This window comes from Hydractinia symbiolongicarpus, chromosome 9 (genome assembly GCF_029227915.1).
Source record: "Hydractinia symbiolongicarpus strain clone_291-10 chromosome 9, HSymV2.1, whole genome shotgun sequence".
Taxonomy (NCBI): Eukaryota; Metazoa; Cnidaria; class Hydrozoa; order Anthoathecata; family Hydractiniidae; genus Hydractinia; species Hydractinia symbiolongicarpus.
Window position 1 is genome coordinate 21,690,024 of NC_079883.1, and position 25,465 is coordinate 21,715,488.

At 31.7% G+C, this 25,465-nt stretch overlaps 2 protein-coding genes across 3 annotated transcripts; one reads left to right on the top strand and one right to left on the bottom strand.

Annotated features, from left to right (window-relative positions):
• Positions 1–251: 251 nt before the first annotated feature.
• LOC130657613 (anoctamin-10-like) lies at positions 252–7,632 on the bottom strand. Of its 2 annotated transcripts, none has more exons than XM_057460605.1 (12): positions 7,593–7,632; positions 5,235–5,573; positions 5,031–5,144; positions 4,707–4,955; positions 4,290–4,625; positions 4,033–4,088; positions 2,689–2,763; positions 2,122–2,304; positions 1,829–2,020; positions 1,491–1,625; positions 676–786; positions 252–370 (listed from the first exon to the last, which is right to left on the bottom strand). In XM_057460605.1, exons 2-12 carry the CDS (start codon positions 5,449–5,451, stop codon positions 320–322), a joined length of 1,719 nt encoding a protein of 572 aa, XP_057316588.1. In that variant the 5' UTR covers positions 5,452–5,573; positions 7,593–7,632; the 3' UTR covers positions 252–319. The 2 variants fall into 2 exon arrangements, with proteins under 2 accessions (XP_057316588.1, XP_057316587.1); XM_057460604.1 differs by lacking the exon at positions 7,593–7,632 and adding an exon at positions 6,924–7,323.
• Positions 7,633–10,299: 2,667 nt separating this feature from the next.
• On the top strand, positions 10,300–25,294 carry LOC130656184 (kinesin-like protein KIF16B). The gene is made up of 34 exons (XM_057459010.1): positions 10,300–10,432; positions 11,892–11,961; positions 13,163–13,285; positions 13,384–13,465; positions 13,569–13,603; positions 13,903–13,935; positions 14,022–14,083; positions 14,256–14,374; positions 14,462–14,531; positions 14,621–14,693; positions 14,811–14,878; positions 15,102–15,202; positions 15,347–15,463; positions 15,542–15,639; positions 16,183–16,251; positions 16,336–16,455; positions 17,053–17,175; positions 17,272–17,323; positions 17,581–17,718; positions 17,922–18,004; positions 18,225–18,304; positions 18,394–18,447; positions 18,523–18,576; positions 18,806–18,859; positions 18,938–19,000; positions 19,328–21,064; positions 21,716–21,866; positions 22,328–22,464; positions 22,855–22,903; positions 22,985–23,065; positions 23,213–23,395; positions 23,693–23,782; positions 23,864–23,947; positions 24,082–25,294. Exons 1-34 carry the CDS (start codon positions 10,386–10,388, stop codon positions 24,259–24,261), a joined length of 4,680 nt encoding a protein of 1,559 aa, XP_057314993.1. The 5' UTR covers positions 10,300–10,385; the 3' UTR covers positions 24,262–25,294.
• The last annotated feature ends 171 nt before the right edge of the window (positions 25,295–25,465 follow it).

Genomic DNA, 25,465 nt, shown 5'->3' on the forward strand with positions numbered 1-25,465 from the left:
AAATAAATAAAAATAGCAACATTTACAAAACTAATCCGAAATGTAGACAACCCTGACTTGATGATCATGCAACATCGTGCATTTTAGCCTTATTTCCGAAATCAAAACTTTAAATCAAAAGTTTAAAAAAGTTTAATAAACCTTTTTTTGTTAAGTGAAAATCGGCTTAAGTGAAAATCGGCTTAACTGGAAACAAGTTGGCCTTAAAACGTAAGGTATCACAATTTACAAAACACAATATCGCCAAAGCCTGAAGATAGCCAATATGCCTGGGGTTTTTATAATTCATTTAAATCGTTTAAAATAAGAATTTGAATGTTTAGTCTTCATTGTTGTCATGGTGAGAAGATAAGTGACGGATCTTTTTTTCCTAAAAATTATAAATTTTAAATTTACATTAACATTTAATAAATTTCTCATTTCTGCAACAAGATTTTAGATTTCTCTGAATTTTAAGAATTTTACTATTCCTATATCAAAGCAATACCAGAACCAACAGGACATTCTGAAAAAAACCTCAACAGGATGAGCATTCCCAAAACTCGGTAAGGGTAAAACTATTTTTTCTGGTTTTCCAAATGTTACAGAGTCAAAGTAACACAATTTGGCAACAATGGATAAAGAATTAAAACATGTTATAGGAATTACAATATTGAGTACCTAAGGAAAAAATACCTTTAGTGCTTGTTGCACTTTGTACTCTGATTTAGCCAACAGTTTTGTGATAGAGCCTGGTACATCTGGGATTATCTTTGCAATAAATACTTTGATTACGATCAATAGGTGCTATAAAAAACATCCATTATTTATATCAAATGCATTATCAAAAGTATTAGGAAGACATTTAACATGAGCTTTTAGCTTGTTAGTTTTGAGTGAAATATGAATCGCATTACTTTATTACCCTTTTTAACACACAAGAATGTTTGTGGTTTTCTGTTTACTTTAGTTTAGGCAACGCATAATGTTGTTTACACAAATTCATTGATGTCACTTATTTTTTTGCTGTAAACAAATCAGGTTTAAAAGAAATTGCATTAGTCATCTTCAATCGAACCTTTAATGAAGAGGAGTAATTATTAAGTTGAGCATTGAATAAGTATTATTATTGAATATAAGAAAAAACGAAAGTGTTGAAAAAATCTTCTATTCGCAACAAGTAGATTTTCTGCATCCTCCTTATTCAAACAACTATGACGAATGACGGTGAACTAACCTTTAAATTTGGACAAAATTTTAGTCACTTTAAAAAAATGATATTGTTTGTATCTGTTTTGGTAATAAAGGTATTGCATGTATTTCACTAATTTTCATGGAAAGCTTTAAAATAGTTAATAGTATAAGAAAAAAACTTTACTCTGCAAAGTTATAAAGATCACATTGACATTAATGCCTGTGTAAATTCGAAAGGATATCATTTTCATGAAAATGGTACCACTTCTGAAACTGAAGAATAGAATAAAAATGCTTTATATGCAATGTATCCCTACCTCAATAACAACAAACAACAGTATGTATTTTATGGGTTTCTCCTCCATTGACAACCAATTTTGAGTACTTTGTGACAATGCAATTATTCCACAGTTCGTCATCACAGCTATGATACTCATTAATTCAAAAGCAGTCTACAAAAATTTATTGGAAAAAATACTCTAGGTAAAATATCCAAAAGTTGAATACATTGGCAGGTATATGTATTATTATCCAGGCTTTTGTAGGAATACATTTTGAATTGACTTTTATTTATTTTTTAACATACATCCAACACCTAAAATCATTAAACACACATTCTGGAAATCCCGAGGAGAAAGAAGTTCATCAAACTAACCTGCCATGCACCTATTGAAGATGCCGGTTGTGTAAATGGACGTTGATGCAATTTGCAAAGTTTAAATCCATCTGTTCTAATTTCAATAACATTGTTTACCAATGCCCAAAAACCAGCTAGTGGATACGCAGCAGAAAACAAAAACACGTATCCAAATTGCAAAAATATTTCCAGATAATCTTCAAATGTTCCCTAAAAATGTTGCTTTAAAATGAACACAAAATACAAGAATATTGTCTTTTTAAAATGTTGTTATAAATTCAATTGATGAAAAATAACAACGCAATACTGACCGCATATGATGCCATATTCCCTTCTTTTATAACTTGATTTTTGGGATCTCTTATTCTTTTTACTTGAATAGATTTTCCTTCTTTTTTGACTTGAATGTTGTGCTTCTTAAAAGTGATGTAAGGTATTAGGGATTCTTGGATTTGTTGAATCAACTGTTGTGTGATAAGCAGAGTTGCTAAATGCTGTCGGGAAACAAGAACATATATTACAGAGCAAATTTTTGAAAGCCAATCTGCTTTACAAGATCAATGGAAAAAAACCCTATCTAAATATGATAGTAACTGTTTGTGCTAAAATTCTTTTAAATTTTATAAGGGCTTTTCTCAATAAAGAAATACATATCCCAAAATGCACAAATTCCATACATAACCATGATAACTTGCCTACACAACATGTGCTGCAGCAGGTCAAGTAGGATTCTATTTTACACATGTTATTGTACTACAGTAACTATACCTCTGTTTAAGAAAAATATCAAAGACTTAATTGTGTGTAAAGTTTTTCTAATTTTCAAATTTATGAAGTTACCAAATTCGGGACTGATCTGCAGAAAAAAAGTTACGCACCTGTCGCAACAACACCATGTCACACAAATAAAATGCAATGTAGAATAATGACAAGAAACTGTTGACAAAGTAGAACTAAAGAAATTAAGAAAAACTCAAACAAAATGTTTTCATTTCATTTTCTTTAAAGATGAAACAATTTACATTTACTTGCTTTAACTGGTTTAAACGAGTAAACTAATTTAACTCAACTAATATACCATGTTCAGACTGATTAGCTTTTGTTCTAAAACAGATGAATTCTACAATATATATGATAATTATTTTGAAAAGGATATTTTTTTGAAATGGCAGAAAACAGGGCTTTGTGAATTAAGATTTTATGCACACAAGGTGTCGTGCATGGTACATAAACTAACGCCAAGGTTGGTGTACAAAAAATTTGTGAACGCAAACTACTGGACATACATGCAAATGGTGTTGGCATTAATTTTGTATATTTTGGCTGTGTATTTGACATTAATAATGGTATGTCAAAATTGTTGTTGTAAAATAGTTTAATCATTGGTGACATGAACGAGAGAACTAACATTAGTTTTTAAATGAATTTAAAATTGTTATATCTCATTTCAATTCACAACTTCCCCCCATGGACACATTTTATGGAGGTCTGGTTGAAAATTCTACATAAGCAAATGTAGACTGGGTGAGAAATGTTGAAAATTGTTTAGTCACAGTTTTTGCTGTTTCTGCATTATAACAAAAGTTAATGCAACAACTCACGGATATCTGGGAAATTAAGAAAATAGGCCAAGGTCAACAATAATTAGTACAATTTGAAGTTTCGAGCTAACCAAGTAACTAAAAAATTACAAAGCTGTCTTAGGAAAATAACAACATCATTGTTTATTTAAATTAATTTTCTATCATTGTAAAAAACCATTTTAAAACGAAACATTTTATTCTACTTTGAACATTGCAGTATAATTGTTCCATCTCCCTTTTGGGATTCTATATACAGTACAGTAAACACTGTGGAAACTATAGTAACATGAAATAGAAATTATTTTAGAATGCCACAAATCAGAAAAGAATAAACATGGTTGTAATAAATCTGAATAAACAAAGTGAAGGGAGATAAATGTTTTGTCACATTCGTTGTTGTAGTGTGTAGTCGCAAAATCTAATGTCAAATCAATAGGATAAAAAAAGGGTTGAAATCTTTCAGAGTATTTTGGATTCCTTTGATAAATGAAGCATATTGTATAAAATACGTGATATGACAATTGGCAAAAACTATATTATGACAATTGGCAAAAACTATATTAACTAAAGTTTTTATTTATGAGGATTTAATAGGGATATAATTTGAAATTTAGAAACTAGAAGAACATAAAAATATACCAAAATTAATTTGATAATCAGGTGGTTGTTATACGACGATTGAACCTTGTGATTTTCTATAATTAAAATTACAATAAAATTTGAGTAACTTTAATGACTTTGAAGCAAAAATGCTAATTCAAAAACATGTCTATTCCTATCCTTGGCACAGATTTTATTATAAGTAATGAAATTTATATAGCATTGCAAAATCTTCCAGTGAGAGTGCGTAAACTCTTTGTTACACGGAATACAGCACTTTTCATAAACAAATTTACCCCAGTCATTTAGGTGGATTGCAATCTTCCGGTATCCATTATTCAAGCCAAATATTAAACTTGCATATATAACTCCAGGTATTTTCTTTAAAATTGTAGCCCAAAACCCTGTTGAATTTTTGTAGGCTTCACTCATGCTTTCTTGAAAATGAAAATATATCCACATACCACTGGTAGCAAGTAATAATGAAAGAATAAGTACTGGATAAGAGACAAAGTACATCTTCATTCGACGCCTCCATGTGGGACAATGCGGCTCTTGAAGTCCAGTAATAGGACTTACTCTAGGAGTACCCTTATACTCTGCTCTTGGTTTCTCCAAAAGTGATGCCGATTCTAGAATGAAAATGTTTGATACTTAGACATACATTATTTAATACTAAGACATATATATTTGGTGAATACAAATAGTCTTACCTTTTTCACTTGAGAGTCTTCCCCAGTCAAAAACAATAGAAGAACCTTCACGTTTCCACAACTCTAGAAATACTGTTGCCCAAATCACATTTAATACAGCAAACCAAACATTCTCTGCTTTATTGTCGTCATCAAATACTAGCCAATGACAAATTCCAATTAATGCCAATGGGATCAGAGATTTTGTATAAAACCCAAGAAAAGCAAAGTATAATGCAATTGATTCTCCAAAATAATTTTTGATATCATCTATAAAAAAATAAATTAGTTAGTTGCTACATACTTATGTAATGCAAATAGTCTAAAGAAAATTATTTTTCTTACTTAATGGTTGCATCAAACTCGCGTTCATGTACCAAACTCTTTTCAATGGCTTTAAACTGTCATTGTGGTGCAAAGGATATATTTGAATAAGGTCACGTGCAATACAACGTGGTACTGTAAATAAATGAAATATTTTTTTAAGGTTTTCATTCACTTGCTTTAATTCAAGAAATTCTTCAATGTGAAAAAAATACTTCAACTTACATACTGGTCTATTTTTGTAAACCTTAACTTTTGGAAAATTTGGAATTGTATTGATATTTTCATCTTCACATATAACATGATCCAACATCGATTTCAATAAAAATTGCTTCTCTGAGGATGAAAAGAAGTCTGTGTTATCTTCTTCGTAGTTTTCAAAATCATGCCTATTTTCTGCAGTAAACGGTAAAAAAGTTCCATCGTGAGTACGTTTTAACATTGAATATTTCTCTGCAGCAACAAACAGTAATGATGTAGATGCTGCTATGATATAGATTTGTGCGTCAGGATTGTCTTCAACCTCGTATCTTTTTATATCAAGTGAAGCTCCACCGTACAGCACTATAAATAAAAGAACAAATGTTTATTATGAAGTGTATGTTTTACAATGTATCGATATTGGTTTTGAACTTAATCCTGCAAGTTATTTATGAATTATTCTTCATTGATTACAAAAATTAATTTTTTGTGTAATGTGCATTGTATTTGATGTTGTTGTTTTCCAGGCATTAACGAAGAAAATGTCTAGAAATTTAGTATAGATTTTTTAAATGTTTTGATACTAAAAAACAATGATGCAACTCTGTACTAAGTTTTAGTTAATGTTTTATTTCATGGTGGGTAGGCATAAGACATTTAAACAGAACATGCATCTTCTTGTTTTTGTTTATGCAGGAAGTTGTTAAACAATAGAAATCAATTAAATTTATTTAAAAATCATAAGCTTTTCCACGGTGTCGTAAAAAATGCTTATAAGATACCATTAACAAGCCTATCAATAAGAAAATAAAACCTGAGCAATAAATTGCTTTCCCAAGGTTACAATAATTTAGACTGGGCGAGCAATCTGAATAAATAAAATAAGTTTATAAAGACATATTTTATTCCAAAATCTTTTTTCTCAACCTTATCTTACTATTTTTTACCTTTTTTTATATATTTTGTTTATTTTTCTACAAATAATAAGAAAGAAAACATTGATTTCCATGTGAGATGAATTATTATTGCTCAGCCAGAAAAACTTTTTGTGGAATTGGGGGAGCAATTAATGTCTCAGCTTGTTTCAGAATTGGGTGAGCCTTTGCGTGAGCCTTTGCGTGAGCAAAAGCAATGCCCCCCCCCTTATTGATAGGCCAGCATTAACATTTATATATAAAGGTTACCTCCCACTCCCATATAATTTAATTTTGATTTGATTTTGAGAAAATGCATTGCAAAACCCAGAAATTCAGCCATTACATGGAAGCTCTTACTCAAGATGGCGATCATATTTGCACACAAGTAGCTTGTTTATTCTTGTTCGTGTTATCTCAGTACTGTCTTATAAATGTAAATCAGGCTAGGATATATATATATAATTTCTTAAATACTGATGTGTTATAAAAGTGTTTTTTGATTAGGGTGTTTTGTTAACTAAATATTAGTATACCAAAAAGCAGTCAATTCTGAACTGATGCAACTAAACAGTATACACAGTTCGTTATATTTATTGATATTTCTATTATGATTTTTCCTGTTTCCCCAACCAAAATGTGCAAACATCTGTGGTATATTTTTGATCAACAAAATTATAAAATGGTCAATTTTCCAACTTTTTACCAGGGATAATTATGATGCAATTTCTAGTAATTTAGTATAATATAAAGTATATTTATTTAACAAAAAAAAAATTATATATATATATATATATACCTGGTTTTTTAATGAGATGGCAAATCCAATCAACTGTATCCTGTGGAACATTTTCATTAAATTTCAACACAATACCAGTTGTGTCCAGCATTTCAACTTCATCAACAGTAAATTCTTCAACAATTCCTTTAATGTTACTTTTTATTCTTTCCATTTTAAAGCAATATCATTTCTTTATTCTAATCTTAAGCAGTATATAACATTATGTTGAATATTAGGCAAACTGTTACTATATATACCCGCAACAATTGTTCGTGTTCGATCAATACAAATTAATTTATCATCACAGCGGTAAAAACAACATGAAAATCTCCCCCATGCCATAAGCATGCCGTTTTGTAGTCAAACCTTCATAAATTCAAGTCTGGATTTTTCAAGAAATTCTATGTTCAAATCTTTTAGATACTGGTCAGTCTATGCCATTTTGTAACATTTTAACACAATTTTGCTTGTAAGTTTAGGGCGGTTTGTTTAGATAATCACGTAATTAGGATAGGCTATAAATTTCCTCGTTGATTGTGAAAACTTAAAAATCAAAATCTACTGATTGGCTAATTAACAAAATATGTATTTGCTGGATGAGCATACTTTATTGCAAATGGTAGCTACAATATAGCCAGCTATTTTTTTAGGCGACGAACGCGTTGTTTACAAAAAGAAAATACTCACACCTCCTGCTCCATCTGCTTTTGAGAATCGAATGTTTACGTTTCAGTTAACCGGTGCATTCTTATTTATCATTTACCGCAACTTAGTTAGTGAGCGAGACCGTGACGTCATTAACATTGGAGATAGGGCCTGGCGTGACATCTGACAATTTTTGGTTTGGGGACCGTTCTTTAGGACTTTAGTTCCTGAAATAAATAAATTTATTGTTAAATTTGAATTGAATACGTATTCTTCTTATTAGTTGCATTAGTGATATTGCAAAAAATTCACTTAAAGTTTAAATGAGTATTAAATTATGTGGTTAGGCTGGTTTGTTTGGAACCTGATTGACTACTATAGCTAGCCAGTTTTAGTCAATCAGGTTATTATTACTAGAAGTTTGTGGTTAGGGTTATTGTCTTTCTCAACTATAGCTAGCTAATTAGCTGTAGCTAGCTAGGATTTCATTCTCATTTTGCCATATGGAACTCATCTCTACCATGGCCCCATATGGCTCACGTTTCTTCCAATACACCTTTACGATAATTCGGGAAAACTAACACTCCATCGCAGCTATTACACTTTTATAAGAGTTTATTAATGAGAAAACACGTTTTTTCGTGATAACTTTTCTTGCCGCGTTTTGTTTTAATGAAAAGTACACATAAGTTGTATCTTATTATTATTAACGTTTTCTGAAAATTTGAAAGAAATTGATACGACGAAGTTAGAAAACTGGAGAAAACACGCTTACATCTCTAACAAACTATCATAAAAACGATTTTTACCTCCTTTTTTTCTGATATTATAAAATGATGGAGAGCCGTAGGAACACGATGGTGCCGATAAGCCGCATACGCCATAAAAAGTGAGGGCATTTTCGGGCGAGTTCGGCGTTTTGAAAAAAATTCAAGTATTCGCCCGAAAAAACCCGCATTGATCCGAACAATGCCCGAAAGAAAAAAAAAACAGACACTAATATATGATTCAAAAAAACTATAAAAATTAAAATAAACTTACTATGTCGTAGCGAAGTTCTTAGAAGAACTGTTTTTGATGGTTTTTGAAAAAGTGTACTTTATAAATAACTTATATATAAACTATATTAACTCCTTTCTCATCAAGCGCCTTTTTCCCAACCATCGTCTGCATGGTTTGTTACAAGGAATTGCATTTCGGGAATGTTCTGGGCGATTTCAGAAAAGTGCGGGCGGTTTCGGGGGACAACCGCCAATTTTATTTAAAAAGTCGCCCAAACTTGCCCATATATATGCGGGTGTTTGCGGCTTATCAGCACCCTCTTGTAGGAACGCATGTACAATTGAATTATCGTAAAGGTTATTTAAACACTTCTCTTCTATGATCTAAACAGTGCTCTTCTGTATTCTTATACCTCTCTTCTGCATTTTAACACTTCTCTTGTGCACTTAACACTTTTCTGCATGTGGCCCCAAACTTTCTCTTCACAAGTTATTTTAAAAATCAGCAATTTTACACCCATGGTCTGTATAATTTTTTTCTCGCTTTTTGCAAGAAGTATACTTGGCTAACACGTGCTCAATTTACGAATACAAATATTATTATTAATTATTGTAGCATGTGCATGAATAAAATATCACGATAAATTCAGATCAGTAGCAAAATAATTAATTTTATTTATCAATAGAGACAATAAATGGCAAAATAAATGGCTGCTCAGAGGCCTCAAAACACATGCTTTTTCTTTATTATAATGGATTTTCCTTAAAAAAAATCGAGCTAGGATTTTAAATTATAACAATATATACGTATTTTGTTTAGAGCAATAAAGAAATAATGGTCAGCCTAGTTAAAATTTTATTATTCTTATAAAAACATGCGTATTAAAAAAGATAAACGAATGCCTTAAACGGATACGTTATTTATTTACTCTCGTCTCCCTTGATATCAAAAGCGCAAAAAACCTGGAGGTGACGGGTCGGTCATTTATTTAACGTGAGTAAGCAAAATCTAGCTCAATCTGTATTCTGGACCAGAATTAGGTCTGGGAATTTTTTGAATTAATTGAAGAGAAGTGTTTCTCACTTTGGAAGAGAAGCGTTTCGAATGGAAGAGAAGATTTCAGAGGAAAGAAGAGAAGTGTTTTGACTATGAAGAGAAGTGTTTTTATTAAGAAAAGAAGTGAGCCATAGGGGCCATCGTACATCTCCCATCCAATTGGAGCAAATGCTTCACTGGTTTCTTTCTTTTAAATGCGACTATTCGCACATGGAACAAGCAGAACTTAGCTCTGTTATTATACATTTTATATTATTTTTTTTTTGATCCAATCATACTATATAATAATTAAATATAACAATGGGTTTCGTAAAGTTTAGGAGCTAATTGAACACATGAATTTTATTTCCTTCTGCATGCAAAAAGTGTATTTACCAATAGGGTAACAATAACAGCAAAAGTACTGACACTACAGAAAGCTTGTGCAAAGGTGATAACTGTCATGTGCATGTAACAGACATGTGACAAGCTTTAAAAATCAATAGAACCTTTCCCTGGAGAACTGAGGACAGGTTTTTTGCCTGCTGTGTCTTGCAGGTGAAGGAACTTTTTGAAGAGTATCCTGGACCTCCTTTTAATAACATTACAATGGTAGGATGTAGAGTGTTTCGTTTTTTTGTTGTGAACTGAAAAAATTGTGTTTTTAATTTGCATATTTGCTGTAGATATGTGATTATATGCACTGAAACGTTATATCTAGTAATTTTATGTTTTAGGATATCTATGTACATATGTAGATTTTAAGAAATCTCTTTGAAGCTGGACATACTGGTAAAAATGGCCTCCGTCAAAGTTGCTGTAAGAGTCCGTCCTACCAATAGCAGGTAAATTTATGGTATATACTATTCTATTCTAGTGAGGCCTAGAGATTTTAATTAAAGAGATTTTTTAAATTTATTATGTGTTTTTTTTTTAAAAAAAAATTTATTGAATGGAATAAAAAATTTGTTTAATTTGACAGCCAAGTTTTTGATAACATTGTTGATGCAAAGACATTAAAACACAACATTTTTTTTTTAACAAGTTTAAATTATTGCGATCCCTCTAAAGTTTGATTGCCAATGTTGATACTTATCATATGGACATCAAGTTTAATTTATATTTTAATCTAATTATTTCTAAGTGTAGTTGAATGGAATACACTGCTGAAAACAGCCATTAAAGCAATATTTTTAAGCCTTTTATAAGCCATGTCCAACTGTCCAAGACAGTCACTTTTGTCTTCTCCCCTGGCTGACCATCTCAAACAGGTTTGACTGTAGACTATAATAATAACAAGAAAATGTCAGTTGTTTTAATAACAGTCAGGTGCACAAACTGTATATATAAAGGCATAAAGTATTTTGATTTTTAGAAACTCCCAGTTTATTGGTTTATTTATTGGACAATTTTTAGAATTAAAATGAAGAAAATTAGCACCAAGATAATGTTGAATTAAGATCCAATCCTCCTCTGTTTAACTTTTTTTCATAACTTTTTGTGTGTTTCTAGTTAAATTTTTTCCTTTTTGTATTTGCCTTTTTAAAGTTTTTTTATGACTATCTTCTAAACAATATTTAATATAAACAATATTCAATATAACAATATGTCTAAGAAATGGATGTAATTATATGGAAAAAACAGGTTATTGTGTACCGCTACCTTTTTAAGGGTAGAAAAGAGTGTGCGGAAAGAAACATTTAGAAAGAAATGTCAAACTAGTATGAATTTGGAAAAATCACGCTAATTAATTTTTAACAAATGCCTAAAAATCTTATTTTGCAAAAACAACCAAGAAGAGAATTTACACTAAAAAATTCTTAACTAAATTGTTCAATTTTAGTTTTTAGCACTTTAAAGAACAAAAAAATATAAACAGATTTCAAGGTTTCATACTTTATGTCTGTGATTATAGATATCACATAATTTGCTTTAGGTCCATTAACTAAAACATGATTTGCATCATTTTCTTAAATGATGGTTAAAGTATAAACCCAATATTGCACTAATAAATTTCACTTGCGAATAATGTCGCAAATTCACAATAATTATTTCCGCACTTCGTAGCGATGTTGTCGATTGACACTTATTAATTACACTAAAGCCTAAAACAGTTGAGGGCAGAAAGGCAATTAGTTCCATGACTGTTGTATTCCACGTGATTTCAGCTAATAAAATTGCTATATTTCAACACATAAATTTTTCTAGAGCCAATTATAAAATCATAAATGCAACAGAACATTGCAAACCTTTACATTAAGTTAAGTTTGTTTGTTTTACTAAAATTTGTATTTTCTTTCTTAGGGAGGTGAATTTAGGTTCAAAATGTATTATTGAAATGGAGGGAAAAAGAACAAGTATTATCAACTTGAAAGTATGTTTTTGTATTTCTAGCCCACTAAATTAAGAAAGTGTGATTTCAATTAAACGGAAAATTTCCCTTAAGCAGAAAATTACACTTGTGTGAAACACCTCCATCATAACATTGAAAACGTGTGCGCTCCAGTAAAAATATCAAATCAAATTAGCAAAGTAACCTTTTATTCACTTATGAAGATTTACCATAACATTCTGTATCAATAGGTGACGACTTCCTGAAGTAACTTCTATTGTTCTTTGCTCACATGATCAATATCAGTAAATCTTTTGTTTTAAGCCCAAATGGCCTCACTCACCTGAACAAATATAATTAATTCTTATATTATTTAAGAGGAAAAGACCCGAGACCACGCCAACATAGTGCTGATTGGATGATTGTAATTCAGGGGATTGCTTTGAGATGGATTTGAATTTTAGGAATTTGTTTGACATTTGTTTGCGCCTAAGCTTTCGTTTGAGAGAAACTGGATTTGATATCCTCAAAGAAAACTTAGTTGACTAGGCTAGTAAATAGCTGGTTTAGCTACCAAAACTTCAAAGCTAGAAGTTTAATCCTTTTTGACAATTATATTTCATATGCAATACGTTGATAATATGATGCATCCAAATTTTCAGTGTAATTTCTAATCAAAAAAAGCTCTTTTTTCTCACTGTTGTGCCTAACGTTCATTTACAGCATGCTACCATTTTTAAATTTCTAATGCTCACCTCAGATCACGTGATTATACCTATTGTTTTATTGAGAGATTGCATCTGCTGACATCAGCATACAAAGACCTCGGCTATATATCATCACATATTATCATGCCACTGCTAAATTTACTATTATATTACAACTTTTCAAATCCTGGCAGATGTGTTTACCAAAACTCTTTATTCACGTCGGCGAATGTTTTCCCACATATTTTGTTTTTAATTTGGATGCAAATTGCACCTTGAAAAGTTTTTGCTTTGTTGGCTAAATTTTCTGTGCCAATGTGATGATTTAATGGTTGTATTCTTGTCTATAAATAATGATTCCTTAGGGAAACAATGTGCCCTTTTCCCATACTAAAAGAATGTAGAATACTTTCTTCTTTTATCTGCTAAAAGATCAACAGCATTTACCTCAGATGGTAGCATTTTTTATCAACTGTGCATAGAAATGTACTGTTGTATGCAAAGAATTCTCCTTATATTTATGTTTGTTTCTTTAGATGGCTTACAGTTCAACAGATAATGAAGATTCACATGGAAGAGAAAGAGTTAAAGATTTTTTCTTTGACTATTCATACTGGTCATATGATGAAAATTCATCACATTTTACAACTCAAGAACAGGTCTCTTTTAAAATATGTTATATTGTCATTGATTCTAATGTTGTTGTAAAGATATTGTAATTCTCCCAACCTTTTTGATATAATTCATAATTCTGTAGGTGTATAAAGATTTGGGTACTGGGGTTGTTGTAGCGGCTGATGAAGGTTACAATGCTTGTATCTTTGCATATGGACAGACAGGTGAGACAATAGATGCTTAACTGTCTAATTTATATCTTATTTAATTAATCTTGGCATATTCAAATGTATTAAGTGTTAAATCTTACTTGTTTTTTTATTATAGGTAGTGGAAAAACTCATACAATGATGGGTCAGAAGGTAAGTTTTATCAACTTGTTGTTTTATTAAATTTTATTAGTAACTGCATATTAATGAGAGAAATTTGGGATTAATGTTTTTTTTAAAATTGTTACAAGATTCAGTTAAAAATCAGACAAGGTACAAATCCAAAAATATGTTAATAACTGGGTCATTTGTTGATTACTGGTTGGACACATTGTTTGCTTCGATTAATCAAACTTTGGTGTCTCTGTTTTTTTTAATGAAACTTAAGCTAGAGAATTCGTATTGACATTTGTGATCTGCAGTGTTATGCATATTATTTTTTTGTTATTCAGAATAATGAAGGTCTAATTCCTCGTATTTGTGAGGTTAGTGAAAAACAATATGTCTTATCTCTTATATCTTATGCTCTTTTGTGGATGCATGAGTTTCCTGCTTCCATTTTTTTTTTTAGAATCTTTTTCATCAAATTCATGAGAAGGAGAGAGAAGGGGTTTCCTTTCGAACAGAAGTCAGGTATTTTTGTTATACAAAAATCTTAATGTACTTTACCTTATTACCAGTGCATGTGCTGTTTATGGTATATTTTTTATTTTCAATTAAAGCCAGCACATCTTACATTTAGCAGATTAAAGATTTTAAGGGAATTCGTCCAATTTTGTTATACAATACCTGATTTTTTTTTCAGCTATCTTGAAATCTACAATGAGAGAGTTCGTGATTTGCTTCGTGCATCAACAGCAAAAGGAGGACAGACACACACTTTAAAAGTCAGAGAACATCCAAAAGAGGGACCTTATGTTCAAGGTGAGAATAAAATATAACAATAATATAATATATTATATAACATGAGAAGTATCTGAAATTCAATAAAGTGAAATCTATTATTTATAGGTCTAACAAAACACCTGGTGTCAGATTATGGAGCTATTGAAGCCATTATGAAGCAAGGAAATGACCTCAGGTTAGCTTTTATGGATTTATTATATTCTTGCCATATTTTTATTTTAACTAAGAAAGATGTACTATTTTCAGTATCTCGTATGTGTTTAGAACAACAGCATCGACAAATATGAACGATACTAGTAGTCGCTCACATGCAATTTTTACTGTCAGTTACACACAGGTATAGATTGTTATTTTTTTTCATTTATGTGCATAGTCACTTATAAAGTTTGTCCTAATTTTAACTGCAGTTTTTTAAAAATCAACTTTTGAAATATGCTTTCGGTATGTATTCTAGGCAAAGTTTATGCACAATCTACCCAGTGAAACGACAAGTAAAATAAATCTAGTGGATCTGGCTGGAAGGTATGGTTTATTTAAAAGTCACTTTATATTTAGTTATAATCATTTACTTTGGCACATGGTATGCTTTTTTCACTTTTCCCTCACGGTGTAAAAGTAACAAAGTTTTTATTGAATAGTTGTTGCAGTCAATCAAATAATCATGGTGTATTACAGATTTTTGCACAGAAATAAATTACAGATGAATTATTAATTTTTATGCCTTTTGAGACTGTAATTTTTTTAGTGAACGTGCTGATTCAACTGGTGCCACAGGAGTAAGGCTAAAGGAGGGTGCAAATATTAACAAATCTCTGGTTACTCTTGGCTCTGTTATTTCTTCCTTGGGTAGGTTAACCGGAAACAATATTGTATTGCATTTTTATTATTTCAAATTTAAACCAAAATTTGAATATGTGTGATAGTTTTTTTGTTGTCATCTAGGTTTAAAATTTTGACATATTTATATCAAGGGATAATTTATTTTTTTAGCGGAAGCATCAACAAACACGAAAAAGAAGAATATGTTTATCCCTTATCGCGATTCCGTTCTAACATGGCTTTTAAAAGACAGTCTTGGTGGAAACTCAAAAACAATTATGATTGCCAGTATGTTTAATTGCTTTAAAAGATATTGACAATAGGGTTTAAAAAACTTGTATGGTTTAATTCATTTTTGTTTTTCAGCTATTTCACCTTCGGATTGCAATTATGCTGAAACTTTGAGTACACTTCGCTATGCGAATCGTGCAAAAAATATTATCAACAAGCCAACTGTTAACGAGGTTAGTTTAGTCTCCAGGTTGTAATCAAGCGTTCTCAATTGCTGTATATCTGTTGCATGATTTACTTATTGCAAATATGTTAAATTATTTTGAATTTACCATTTCATTAGAAAAAGGTTTATCCTCTGCTACAGCAAATACATAATATTTTTTGTTAAATTTGTGCAGGAATTAGGTCCCATTTACAGATTTATACCAATATTGAGCTTTTAGTAGCCACTGGAAGTATTGTTATTTTAAAGAGACACAATCAATGAACACTGTGAAAAGAATATTTTTTTTGCAACTTATTAAACTTTCTGCAAAGTTTTAAAATTTTAGTTTACTCATCTGTAAACTAAAATTTTAAACTAATCTGACAACTAAAGAATCAATTTTTTTTTATCTCGACGGCAGTGTGCTTACCAAAAAGTCTTATTAAAATTCCCATTGGAGTCTTACAGCTTAAATTGCAAATTTCAAGATCGCACCATGTTTTGTTTTTTTTGTTACCTAAATGAAGATATGATAGAGGAAATGTTCAGTTTATTTTTTTACTTTTAGGATTCAAATGTGAAGTTGATTCGGGATTTGCGTGCAGAAATTGATAAGCTGAAAAGCATTATTGGCCATGTATGATTTTTCAATGTTTTTTTTTCTTTTTATCATCTTTTAAATGACGTTTAAAACTTATATTTTTAAAATGTGTATGTTTAGGATGTTTTAAGCGATGCAGAAAAAGCAGCTGCACGTAAACTTTATGAAAACGAAGAGAGAATTGGTAAACTTACTGATAAATGGAAAGATAGATGGAATGAAACACAAAAGATTATGCAGGTTGACAAACGTTAATCATTTATTTTTTTTGTCTTTCTTGTTTTTATTTTCTTTTTATTTGTTTGCTTGTTTGTTTACTTTTTTGTTTTGTTTTGTTTTGAACTCTCCCTATTTATTTTTTAGTGTTTTAAAAAAATCTTAAAGAAAGTAAACAAAGAAAGATATTACACATTGTTAGGTTTAACAATACTTTTGTTTTTGCCCTAATTTCGTCTGGAATTAACATTTTTATTTGAGAAGAAAATTTTTTTTACATTTCACTAACATTATTTTTCATAAAATGTGTGGGTATAATTCTTTATATTAGTTTGATAAAGAACGTTTTTCTCCTTAAATACTAAATATATTTTTCTTTGGTGATTTGTATTTCACATGAAATGTTTTTGCAGTGAATTATTTTAGGTGTAGTGTTAAGTAGTAACTGGTGCAAAACGTAGAGGTAAAACCTAGAGCAAGAAAATGTAAGACTAATATACAGTACAGCAGTTTTAGACAAGAGCTAAGCCAGGCTAGGTTAATTTGGGGGGCTATCATTAGGGTTGAGAATTATAAAACCAGAGGCTGCAATGGTTAGAGTAAATTTTATTTTAAATCCAGGAGAGAGAATTGGCTTTCCAACACCGGCTGGATGCAGGTATTCGCATGGAATCAGAGTTGCCGCATTTAGTTGCGTTGGAAGATGATTTGTTGAGCACTGGAATTTTGTTGTACCATTTGAAAGTATGGATATTATTTATTTATCAGATTATCATTGACTTCATCTTGATTGCTGATAAAATGTATTGTATAAATGGATATATTTGCTCTGTTTAATAGGAAGGAAAAACTTTTGTTGGCACAGAAAATTCTAAAACAAAACCGGATATCGGTAAGTGTGTGCTTTCCAAGCTCTCTAAAATGTTTAAAGCTTTCACAGCGGGAAATTCGAGTCAAGTTTCGCTGCGCAGAGGAGGCCGTAAAGCCACTTGATCTTGATGTAAATTCAGTCTACTATCAGAAAAAAATGATCTGGTAGTGACCCAAAAGTTACAAGATTTAAGATATAGCCTTTTTAAGTGCTGAAAGGCTATAAATATTTACAAGTAGTTCCATATCTAAATATGACAACCCTTTATATTTTTTTAGTGATTAGTGGACCAAGTATTTTGGACGAGCATTGTGTTATTGAAAATAATGATGGTTATGTTGTTCTTGATCCATTCCCTGAAGCTGCTTGCTCTGTAAATGGAACAAGTATTCGAAAACGAGTACGTTTGCAACAGGGTAAGTAGAGAATCATATGTCAGCAAAAGGGGGTGATGAGTTATGGTTGTAAAGGAGTGAATCAATGCCTATATAAAGAAAAATGTAAAGGCTAGTTTCCCTTACACGAAATTAGTTCAATCGATTAACATCCAGCAATGGGAAAGTAGAACATTCTTGTTGGGTGGAAACCAACCTTAACAATATTTTTAATGTTTGATTAGGTGATGTTGTTATTCTTGGGAAGACATCAATTTTTCGCTTCAATCATCCTAAGGAAGCTGAAGAACTCAGAGAAAAACGCAAGGTGTGTTTTTGTAACATGTATTTATCAGTTCCTCGAAAGTTTAAAATGTTAGACGTTCACGAAAAAACTATTGTTGTTACGCGCTTCTCTTCCTTCTCTTTTCGTTTTGCTAATTATTTCAGTTTCAGTTTCACGAGTCTACTAAAAATAAATAGCATAAAAATTGCACAATGAATGCAAAATTTATGACGTTGATAAATTTTGTAATGTTTCCTTCTAGTCTGTTGGTCCTGGTTTCAGTAACCTGTCGATGTCCACAAAATTTCGCAGCGAGTCTGATCTCCTTAAGAAGATGCGAAAGTAAGTAGCTATATGTAATAAAGGGTCGACTATTGTGATGTATGTAATGTCTCGCTTCGTGAACGAAAGTTTCTGTATTAACTCCTTAGTCCTGAACGAGACAAGAGAGAAGAAGATTTGTCAAGGCAGTTGGAAGAAGCGAGGTATTTTAAACGAATCAAATGATATTTAGTTGTGGTGTCTTTTTTTTTCTAATTATCATAAATTCTGTTTCTTAGGCTTCTTCTTGAAAAACAAAAACAAGAAGAAGAACGTAGAATGGAAGAAACTAGGTAAAAATGTTCATGATTGTGTTGTTTAATACTAATTTTATCGTTGTTGTTGTTGTTGTTTTTGTTGTTGTTGTTGTTGTTGTTGTTTTTGTTGTTGTTGTCATTGCCATGTCAAACGTAAATTAAATTTGTAACTTCAAGCCATTTTTCAAGATAATATTCTCATTCAGTTAAATGTAATATCCCTGTTTATTTTGTGTTCACTTTCATCATTTACCATCTTTTGTAGAAACGAGTTTACACGACAGATTCGTGAAGAATCCAGAAGATTGCAAGAGACAAGGTGAGTTTGTTTTTTTAGCTTTCAACAATAAATTTCGTGGTATTAAAATTTAATTTTTGGTTTTATGATTTTTCACAGAGGAGAATTAGAGAGTCAAAGGAGAGCAAGGTTAAAGGAGGCACAAACACCAGAACAAATCAAGTAAGTTCAAATAAAACTTTTGGTAACACCCTTTTAATAAGGTACTATCAGACTTACAAACCCTTATGATAAACTACAAGGTATTTGGATGAGGTTTCTTTTATGTTGGTTCAAAATATGAATTCAAACACTTTAAACTATGAGTAAAATCGTTAATGATTGTGTACTTGGTGTTTGCCATTTGCATGAGACATAAAAAAACAGAAAATGCAGTGGCGTAACTTGTAGTTATTTCATCCTAATTGAAATACGCTGAGCTGTCGTTGAATGTTTACAAACCTTATATACATTGTTTTCAGCTGGAATCGTAATTTTTCGTAATTTCAGAAAGCATCTAGAAGAGCTTGAGCGACATTATGCAGAAGCTGAAGAAAAGAGAGTGCAACGCGAGAAAGAGCTGAGTGAAAGTATACGTAGTAAAGAAAATTTGATTGGCTCGCAAGAAGAGAAGCTAGCACAAGTTCAACACCAATGCGAAGAAGTAAAAACAGAAAACGATAAATCTGTCGAGAGAGAAGTTGACCTCTTTATTAAACAAAGATCAGAAGAAACTACGAAATTAAATAACGAAATAAGAGACATCGTTGATAGGGAGCGAGCAAAAAGCGAATCTTCTGTTAACATTGATGATATACATGCAGTTTGGGTTACAGAGACAAATAAAATAGTAGCTCAGGAAAAGTTATGTTCGACGCTTAGCAACGAGCTTAATGAATGTGTGTCGTCTTTAGAAAGAAAGTCAGACATAGCGGAGGATGAAAGACAAAATCTGGAGCAACATAAAGAGGAGTTAAAGAAAAGTTTAAGCAACGCGCAAGTCTACCTTGAAGAAGTGTATCATGGAAAAGCAAAGGCGCTGAAAAAGTACGAACAGGACTATAAGAACAGATATGAATTCGTTTGCTGGGAGCGTGATCGAGCTCTTGAAAAAAAGAACGAAAGAAAACAGTTGGTGGAGGTAGAGCTTAGTTTACACGAAGACAAATTAGTTGACGCACAGAGCGCTTTAGATGAGACGAAAGCTAAGTATTACACTGTTGTAAGCGAGGAGAATAAAAATTTAGCTACTGAGAGGTATAAAGTTGATCAGCGGAAGAAAGAAGCTATCAAACGTTCTATAGAAGATCAAAGAGAATTCAACGAAAAAGTTCAACAGTATAGATCTCTGTTACAGAAGGGTCAAGATAAAATCAACGTTAAGAAAGCCGAGACTGAAAGTTTAAGACAAGAGTTGACAGACTTAATGAAAATTAAAAGTGACAACGCTAAACTGAAAATCGAGAGCTTGCGTGTCGAGTTAAACGATAAAATCGAAGACATACACGAGTTAGAGAAAAATCATCAAGTTGTTAAAAACGAAGAAGAAATCGTCATCCAAACTATGATGAAAGAATTAGAGAGTAAGAAATCGCAGAATGAAAACGAGGCTGAAATGTCTGAGAAAGTCATGTTGGAGCTTGAGAAGGTGTCTCGTGAGAAAATTCTGTTGTTACAAGAAGATGTGGACGCGTGCGAAAAAACAGTGTTGCAGTACAAGTCAGATATTGAGCGCGATCAAGAGAATTTGAAAGAAATAGATAAACTATACGAAACTGATACCGCTAAGCTTGACTCTGAGTTAATTTATGTTGCCTATCTCATTGAGAAAGAGTTTCAAAATCGCGACGAGGCTCCAGAGTTAGTCACCATCCAAAATTCCAAATCTAAACTAGAAGACATCAATAAAACATATAAAAGTAACATTGAAAATATTCAAAATTTAACTGATAGTATATGGAAACCGTTGATTGAAAGCCGCGAGGAAGTGCAGTTGGTTTTGGAAGACCTGGTTCGCACGCGTGGCATAGCTGAGGTGACGTTAACCGAGCTTAAAGAGCAGTTTTCACAAGAGCGTAAAGAGGAGATTGACGAGATCGAAATTTTACGCGAAAGACTAGCAGATTTCGAAGAGGAGCGAAATATTTCAGGTGGTTGTAGCGAGAACGAGATCTACCCTGCAGCTGGTGAACAGAACAGCAAGAGTGATGATAGTTTTGAGGAGATTCTTACAAAAGAAAAACAAAAGTAAAATTGACTTCTTGTTTTGTTATTATTGTGTCGTTTGTTCGTTCTGCGTGATTGTAACGATTACCCATAATACAGTGTTTGTTCAAACCTATTTACCATGCTTCAGTAAATCTCAAAAAGACGTCCATGCTACGTTTTGCGCTTCGTTCAATAACAAAAAGCACTTAAACAGACGCTTTGGAAGATTCACCTTTGTGAGCGCAAACGTGTTTATTATTTAACTGTATTATAACCATAAAAATGCTCCTCATTGAGGTTCTAATCTTATCTTCTAAAATTTTGTTTTAATCGCATGTTGTACCCAGATTTCTTGAGATCGTTTTTAAATTCTGTAAATGAAAAATTACGGTTACTACCCTGAGCGAACAGATTTTCCCATTTTATATTTTTATAAAGTTGGCGGCAGGGCCCCTACTAAATGGTAATACTTTTTTCATAATCAAGTTGAGTCTTTTTACTTTCTTTTTTTTAATATCTCTAAAGTGAGTCGATTTCTTGAAATAAATTTGCAGGTTTTCTTTTCTTTTTTCTTTTATTTTATTAAAACACTCCCTCCTTGGTGATAGCAATCACAACAGTATACTAATCAAATTTTTCAAAACACATATATAATCTTATAACACATAAAGCAATCTTTTTCTACTTCAGAATTCAAGATGAAATGTACCAGAAAATTATCGCCATGGAAACAGCAATGCAAGCAGAAATTGACCAATTGAAAAAGCGGGAAATGGATTTAATATCCTGCTTGCAAAAAGATCGCGAGAGTCTGGTAGATGAGAAACAAAATCTCGAACAGGTTTAGTTTTCGATAATTTTTTTATGGATTTTATTTCATAGAATCTGTGTAAAATTAACCACATCTGATGCAGACAGAATAAATAGGAACCTGAGGAGTTGATGTGAAAGCAAAGTTCTTACGAAAATTGTTCAAATTTAGTGAAAGGACGCGACATTTACACTTTTCTGTCCGCGTGCCCTAAACGTCAAAATGATGTAAAAGTATCATTAAGTTCCTGAAATAACAAGCACTTACGCATCCCCTCTTGTGAAGCATGTAGATGATAAATTAGTTAAAATACCTTTATCCCTAAAAACTGATATTTCAGTTATCACCTTTTGACTTATGATTCATACCCTTTCATTGAGAAGAAGTGTAAAGAAACGAGAATCTGTTATTGTGAAAACGTATATTATTGTTCACTATTCCGCTGCATTGTGATATATTCTTGCTTTAAGAGGGTATGTTTTTGCATATAGGATAAAGATGCGAATATAGAACGTGTTGAGCAACTTCGAATGCTTTTAAAGGAAAAGGACAAACAACTTTTAACGATACGAGATCATGCTCAGATTGAAGTAGAAGAGTTGAAAATTAAACTGTCTTACGCCAACAAGTACGTGGTATCATATTTACTTCCAACGCTCTCTCTAATTTATTATCTGACCGCACACCCTAAAGAATATCCGCGGACTGGAAAATTATTCGTCGTGAACACGAATTTTTAAAATTATTGTTGTGATAAATGCATCCCTGCACAACAAATTTGAAAGCTCTATTTTTTGTTCTGTACAGTATTGTGTATATGATAACAATCTTTTTTACACTTTTTACTTCAACTTAATCCGAGAGCAAAAAAACAAACAGGGGGAAAAACAGAATAATTATGGCATAATTTTTTTATTGTATCGACGGTGGTGGTGTTCTCATTGTCGTTGATTATTGTTTTTTTTTGTTGTTTTTGTTATTAATCTTCTGGCTTACTTGTGTTTTCTTCCCGTTGTAGAGAAATATTTGTACTTCAAGACAAACTACAGAAATACACTTCATTAACGGTAGGTTGGTTAGTAATCACGAGATAAGATTAGATCCAAATTTTACATTACTTTCATCCGATATTTTTTGTTATTTTGTAGAGTTTAAACTTAAGTCACACTGGTGATGAAGAATTATCCGAACATGAAGTCTCTCAGATACTCATCCGAGTGCATCAGAACGTGAGCTTTCTTTAACTGTTTTAAGGAGAATCGAAATAGCAACTGATGACCGGGCCATAAGTAGATTCGTATGGTGTTGCTTGCTGTGTTGTGTTTTTATTCTTTATTGACTTATTTCTTTATTTCAAGGAAGCATTTTTATTTCAGAATGAATCAGACGATGATGAAGACGTAGAAATTGCTCGTTTGAGAGTTTCACCACCGCCCACTCCTATCAACAGATTTTTACAGTCAGTTAATATTTACAAAAAAAATCAAATTAAAGTTGCTATACCAAAGTTTATTCTAAGAGGTTTGGGACGAGATTCATATCATGTGTTTGAAGTAAAGGTAGTTAATTATTAGTTTTTTGAATCATGGGCTATTGTGATACTTGTACCTATTGCAGCAAAAATGCCGAGCCACAACAATAAAGATAAGAAATGAATACGAAAAAAACTCGATTTAGCTCAACTGACTTACAAAATACATTAAAATAACGCGAATCTGGAAATGTCTTTATTTTGACAATGGGTTTCAACCAGTTTCTCTTGTTTTACCACAACATTACGTATAAGGTAAAATTCTGGGATATGGTGAATGCCTTTTTCTTTTATCGAATGGAACGCTGTTTTATTTCTTTATTAGTTGAGCGTTGGAGATGACCATTGGTCTGTGTACCGGCGTTATCGACGCTTTCGAGAATTACATCGACAAATGTTGCAGGAATATCCCATCGTAAGTGTTTACGACAAATATTTTGTAACGTTTTTATTCTTTGATAAACATAATTTATCTGACAGTGAGCTGTGTATTTAGATTTCTAATCTTGAATTTCCATCCAGAAGATATTTTGGCAACAGGGCGGAGAAGTTTGTGCGCATTCGACGTGCCCAGCTTGAGGTGGGTCAACGTCACTTGTTGAAACATTGAAATTTTAAATTGAAAACATTCGTAGCGGTTTTGCACAATATTTTTTAGACACTGGGCTGTCCAAAAAGATTAAAACTAAGTTCTGTGTATATATAATTTTTTAGGCTTATTTGACGGCGTTTTTGGCCATCATGTCAAACGTCAGCTCGTGCCCCATCTACGCCGTCGCTGCAACGCCGTTAACGAAGCAAGATCTTGGATTGTTTCATCCATTTTTCAAGCAAGGCGTCTACGAGTATACAAAGAACGAAACTGACTTTGATAATTTTTCTGAAAACGAATAGTTTTTTTTTCTTTTTGGTATTCGCTTTTTGTACTTAAAGAAGTAATTTTTGCTATATTTATAACAATCTTACGCATTGTCGATAAAGAAGCTTTTTTGTCGCCCAATATTTTTGTGTTTGTGTTCGAAACTTGTAAATGTGATCCGGGAAACATTTTTGGAGATACACTATAAAATTAGAGTAAATCTTATTAAAGCCAGGTTTCAATAGAGAAATAAGAATAATGACCAGCCTGGTTCGAATTTTGATATTCTTTTAAACGATAAATTATATGGTGTATGTCAGATGTGAATACCGAAAATGCCAAACTTTGTGGCGTGTCGTGTTTTGATAGCGTTATAGTGAGTTTGTAATATTCGTATGGTGAAGATGAATCTGTGGTTGTTAGTCATAATAAATTATATCGATGTGTTGTACTTTTAAGTTATATGCACTTTGTGTTTCTGATAATATGCGCCCTGTTTATATATAAAACTTAAATTTATCACACATTCATGCTTTTTTCATAGCAACATTAAATTTGACCTGAGGCTGTAAAATAAGTTTTTTTACAGGCTTAGCTGTTACTTCTTGCTTGGTAGGCTAAAATCAAGTTTTTCATGTGTCTCTCTCGATTTCCTGTTGTTGTTCTTTTTTTGTTGTATTTTCCCAATCAGGCTGTACTGTTGCTTAGCAACTGCTTCAATGTTTAAAGTATTAAGCCTCGTGTTGCTTATAAAAAACCATGTGATGTTATAGTTTGACGTCTCGACACTCGACGTTCGACGAACGTCCGATATTCTCTATGTAGTATTTAAAAATAGAAATTGTATTTATGAAACATACATTTTTGTTATGAACTGTATTTATTTATTATATTTTTTATATATATATTAAATTTATTTTAACTTTTTACATTTGGCTTAGGGTTAGCCATTTTTGGATTCGAGAATCTCTACCTCTGGAAAAGAAGTTGTAAATAGCTACAGACAGGGATCTTCACTTTTTTGTTTGTATTTAGAGAGCTTAAATGAAATACAATTGAATTCGGTAACTTTATTGTTTTTGCATCCCATCACTTGTTGTTGTTTTATAGTTGTATGTTCCGCTCTTTATCAACATGTAATAAGTTCACATTTTGTGTTCACATTATGATGTATACGTTGATAAACAAAACCGAATTTTAATTACTATTTTTGTTATCTGGAATAAACCTTAATAATCC